This window comes from Phalaenopsis equestris, unplaced genomic scaffold, assembly GCF_001263595.1.
Source record: "Phalaenopsis equestris unplaced genomic scaffold, ASM126359v1 Scaffold199816, whole genome shotgun sequence".
Taxonomy (NCBI): Eukaryota; Viridiplantae; Streptophyta; class Magnoliopsida; order Asparagales; family Orchidaceae; genus Phalaenopsis; species Phalaenopsis equestris.
In genome coordinates this window covers 100,279-105,817 of record NW_018219667.1, presented here as the reverse complement: position 1 = coordinate 105,817, position 5,539 = coordinate 100,279, and the positions used below count along the sequence as shown (strand labels likewise).

Genomic DNA, 5,539 nt, shown 5'->3' with positions numbered 1-5,539 from the left:
GAAAAACACACAAATATCTTCCATTAAAGCGCAATATCTAAAAATATAAAAATGTCTAAAAACAATATATATTTTAGGTGTATCAGACACCTATCACACACCTAAACACAAATAAAATTATTTTTATGAGTAAACTTCAAGATTTCAATATGTGGGATGTTCAAGAGAAACAAATTCTACGTGGGATAAAGTAACAAACACAATTAAATAAGTGATAAAAGATGTACTTGAAGAATCAACAGAAAATTTTTTTCTAAATAAAAATAGTTGGTGGTGGAATAATAGAGTTCAAGCAAAGATAAAATATAAGAATTTGTGTTATAAAAATTGGTTTAAATGTAATAACTTAGAGAACTAGGAAAAATATAAGGTGAACCTTAGGGAGTCTAAGAGAATAATTTGTGACGCTAAAAATTCTGCTTTCAGTGATCTTTATAATAAATTAGTTACTAAAGAGGGTGAATAATATATTTATAAACTAGCCAAATAAAGCAAAAAGAAAGTAAAGATTTAACTTATGAAAAGTGTATTAAAGATGACATTTAAAAGTGTTTTTTATAGAAAAAAATATTTAACATAGACAGGTGGGCTATTTTGATAAAAATTTCAATAAAGTTACTGAAAAATAAGGTCAACCTTAGTGATCTTAATATCGTTAATAATAATAAATCATTTTATTTTTACTCTCATATTAGTAAAAAAGAAGTTGATGTGACTTTAAAGAAACTAAGGGTGAAAAATAAGTAGGACATGATGACATATCAATTAAAGTGTGGAAATATTTAAGAGATTTTGGAGTTTCTTAGCTTACTAAACTCTTTAATATTATTTTAAAAACTAAAAATATGCTTGAGGAGTGGAAGAAGTGTATGTTGGTCCCTTCTTTTAAGAAAAAATGGGGATGTACAAGAGCTTGCAAATTATAGAATTATTAAATTGATGTGACAAACATTCAAATTATGAGAGAGGGTAGTTGAACATAGGTTACGATGTGTTACAAAGATTTCACATATTTCGTTTGGATTTATGCCGGACTGATCTATTATGGAAACTAGACCTTTTTTGAGAGGTTTGAAGGAGAAGTACATAGACAATAAGGAGGTTCTACATATAATTTTTATTGATTTAGAAGCAGCTCACGATAAGGTTCCAAGATAAGTTCTTTGGAGAGTTCTAGATAATAAAGTTGTTGATATGACTTATATTCATGTCATTAAAGATATGTATACTAGAGCTATTACTTGTGTTAAAATAGAAGGAGGATTGAACAAGTATTTTTTTGTTTTAATTGGATTGCATCAGGGATCTGCTTTAAGCACTTATCTTTTTGCTTTAGTTATGGATGCTTTTATTGGACATTTACATAAGGATGTACCAGGATGTACCTTGGTGAATGCCTTGGTGAATGCTTTTTGTTGATGATATCATTCTTGTGGATAAAACTAGAAAAAGAGTTCAGGAAAAACTGGAATTATGGAGGCCCGCATTGGAGTTTATAGGCCTTCGTTTGAGTAGAACTAAAACTGAATACATGGAATGTAATTTTTGTAGTACTAGCACTGGTGGCAGAGTTGTAACTATGAGTGATCAAATTATTAAAAAGTGTGAACGTTTTAGATTTCTCAAGTCTATTATTCAAAGTGATGGTGAAATAGATGGGGATGTTATTAGTAGAATTCAAGTTGGTTGGTTGAAGTGGAAAAATGCATCGACCCTATTGTGTGACAGAGAAGTACCGCTTAGACTGAAAGGAAAGTGTTATAAGATGGTAGTAAGGCAGACTTAATTATAAAACAAATTTAAGTGTTGCTAAGATGTGAATGCTTAAATGGATGAGTAGCTTAATACTTAGAGGCAAATGTGAAATAAATATATTCGTGATAGGGTTTGTGTAGCTCCAGTGACAGAGAAGAGAGTCGTCTTGGATGATTTAGTCACATTAAATTTCAACCCTTTGATGAACCAGTTAGGTGAGATGATATTTTAGATTTGACATATTAAAAAAGATAGTGGTACACCTTGGTACACTTAAAAGGACTTAGGCATATTATATAAAAAATGATCTTAATTTATTATAACTAAATAAAAATATGACGCTCAAACATGACAGAGAAAAAAGAATTATGCAGTTGACCCCCCCTTTAGTATTAAAAGCTTGCTGTTGTATACCTTTAGAAAAAGTTGCTTCAAATTTAATTAAATTTAAGATGGAGATGGGAAAGGCACGAGCATCATTATCAGCTAATAAATTCCGTTCTGGCTGAAAACTTTAACAGTCCCTTGGCGTGTGTTGTTGTCATGCCCACAGTTTTCTTTGCAAAAACCACTTCTTAGCCATCTCCTTCGTTCCGCTTCTTTCGCCCATTCTTCCGAACCCTAACCCTAATCCTAATCCAACTAAGAATCCGTTCGTAACTTATTCTGATTTTGCGTATCTTGATCGGGTTCCGGAATGGAACCTCATACGATCCCCGATTACTGGATCGATGACGCCGGAGGTGGATCGGACTGTGAGCTGCGCTGTGCCCTCGAGAGCTTCTGCGATGTCGCGCCACTGGCTGCTGAGTACGTAGAATTATGAACCTATATTCTTTTTCTGGTACATGTTTCGTTATGGAGGAAAAATGTCTCGTGCATTGCCTTGCCTTGCCATGGGTTCTGGAGTTTCGTGCGTTAGGATTTGCTTGACGATGTTTTCATCGGTGCACCGATTTCTTATATTTTCCTTGCGTTCTTTATTTCGGATAATTGTTTTGCAGATCTGGTTTTAAGGAGGTGCACGGTAACGGTTGCGGTCGAGAGCAGATCGGGTCTATGAAAAGGTTTTCTTCTTCAAATTCTTTTTATCCGGTCGGAATTACTAGGAAATTTTTTTTCCTTTTATCGCAAGTTTTCTACCGATCTTTTGGCAGCTTTTACTCGATTATTTTCCTATAAGGTATTAGTAGAATGAATTGATTGTGAAATAGAGTTTTTTTTTTCCCATCTTGTTTTGTGATTCTTATATGATAGAAAAGCTCTAGCAAAGATTCTCGAAAAATGAAGTGCTTGTTGTCTTTCCTAAGATTTACCACTTGAAGATGATTTGTTGAGACTCGAGGTTCTTGTTTTTTTTTTTTTAAAGTTTTTAATCATTCTCTTTCTTTGTTTTAGATATGGGTATTTATTCCGAGGATTTCCCACTGGAAGATGATTGGTTGAGACTCGGGGTTTTGTTTTTTTTTTTAAAGTTTTTAATCATTCTCTTTCTTTGTTTTAGATATGGGTATTTAATTTTCTATGTTATCCCATTAAGTTTTTGTGCATATGTGCCATTTGGCTTTTATTCATCTATTGACGACTGTAGGAAGAATGATTTATGAGAGTATTTGAATCAAAGCTTGTATTTAATGTGAATTTTTCTCTATTACAAGATTATGGTGTCTGTAGTTTATGGGCTATATTTTTTTTCCTAGGAAGTGATATAGGTGTTTGTATGTCAATTCCGGAAGTGGTCCGCATTAAAGTGAGTTGCAGTTTGAAGTTTTGTTTCTCTATTGGAGTGATATAGGTGTTTGGATCTCAGATCTAGCAGTGGGCCATATTAAAATGAGTTGCAATTATAACTCTTATCCTTATGATCTACATAAAATTACTCGCTTCCTAAGAAATTTTCTTTATAGCCTGGAACATATCAAGCAAAGTTTCAAATTCAGTGACACCTTGGTACCAATAATTAAATTACAAATAATCTTATGTTGAGATGAACGAGTTAAATGTATTATATATGCTTTCCATATATTCGTGAAATTGTATGTCGTGTGATATCACCCTGAGCTCTCTTATTAATAAAGTCACATATATTGAAGTTCGTGTTGAGTGAGTTGAGTAAAATAAATAATTAATAAATAAATGTATTTTTTAATTAAAAATCATATCATTTTATAATATATTATTATAAATTATGGTATCTGCGACCAAAATCCTCATGGTAAAAGAAATGGATAAAAATTGAAGAAAATTAAGACAGCTCTTGGGCTTTATATCCAAAAGCGTCATGGTGTCTTCTAGTGTAGAAAATAGCCAACAAATTTAGAGCACGATGCTTGGGTGCTGATTAACAAGCATTGTGATGCTACAGATGGTGCCTCTGCTCTATTTGATCGATGCTACGATGTTAGAGATGTAAAAAATTGTTCTAATACTTTAGGGCCTAATGTCATGACACCGGTTCATAGTGTTGCAATGTCAAATAAAGGGAGAAAATAGATGTTAGGATAGAGAGAGTGACACTATGGAGTCAAATTTTGTATTGCCTCGACGTCGGAAGGAGTTAAAATTAGCCTAAAATGCAAAGAGTTCAGGTTCTTTAGCGCCTCGGAGCTAGATGTTAACATTGCATTTTACAAACAGCTTTTTGGCACCATAAGAGATAGCTCCGCACCCCGACGATCCAACAATTTCAGTTTTAATGTGGTTTCCCAGCCAATTTGGTAAGTTACTCATGGAGTTGTAGGAATTACTTGAGTGAGATTCGTGCTGATTGTAATAGGGACTTTAGAGATTGTATTGGGCACTTAGTTATTTTGGTGAATGTAGAGAGTGAGTGTAAGGGTGTAAGAGTGTAAGTGTGTGAGAGCTCCCGAAAGAACTAAGGAGGAGAAAAGAAGGAAGGAGAAGAGAGTTCAAGGAAAAGATGTGCAATTAAACCTGATTTTTTCATCTTATTCTCATTTTTTTTAGAGATTTCGGAACATTTGTTTGATACTATTTGTATTTTTCCTGTACAAGTGTTAAAACCATATGTATTATTCCATTTAAAATCTTAATTTTTGTGTTGTATGTTAGTAATTGTTCAATTCATTTCAAACTCATTGAATTTACGTATTGCCATATGCTTACTTCAAACAGTGTGATTTATGGATGTCATGGAGGAACAACTAAATTATATTGACAAATCCTTGAGTAGGATGGATATATTTTTACTTGGAATTTGTAATCCTAAAAAACAATAAATTTTTTTATTCATATTTACGTAATCCTAAAAAACAATAAATTTTTTTATTCATATGTACTTATTAAATTTAGAAGGTTACTTAGATTTCCTAATTATTGTTGAAGATTAATGAATAATTTATTTTAGATTGACCACTTAAAGTCGATTTATAGAATAACAAGAAATAGGTGTCATTAATTTAGGTTGTTATCTTAATTTGCCATCACACATCAAGTTCTAGATTTATGCTTATTTACTCAAAGCTTTACTTAGTATCTTAATAATTTTATAAAAATAAGTTCAATAAAAATTAAGATAATATAAAACTAATATTTAATGTATTAAAATTTTTAATTATGAACTTTTGGAAAGCAATACTGTACTCACTTTATATTAGTTGCACGACATAGGCATTTGCATACATCTTTTTAGCTAGTCATTTTAATTTTGCGCCATTGTCAGAAATCTAAGCATAATTTTGTATTATTAATATTAATTGTAGGGGAAATTATATACATGTTACTCGAAACACTAGTATTTACAATTCTAGCACTTAACACTCTT

General features: G+C 31.9%; 1 protein-coding gene across 1 annotated transcript in view; it reads left to right on the top strand.

The window, feature by feature from the left end:
- The first annotated feature begins 2,213 nt into the window (after window positions 1-2,213).
- Window positions 2,214-5,539, top strand: part of LOC110035778 (transcription factor ILR3-like) — a 35,442-nt gene continuing 32,116 nt past the window's right edge. Inside the window, exons 1-2 of the mRNA XM_020740068.1 lie at window positions 2,214-2,565; window positions 2,760-2,822. Coding sequence (XP_020595727.1) covers window positions 2,453-2,565; window positions 2,760-2,822 — 176 coding nt within the window. The 5' untranslated portion in view covers window positions 2,214-2,452. The remainder of the gene's footprint in view (window positions 2,566-2,759; window positions 2,823-5,539) is intronic.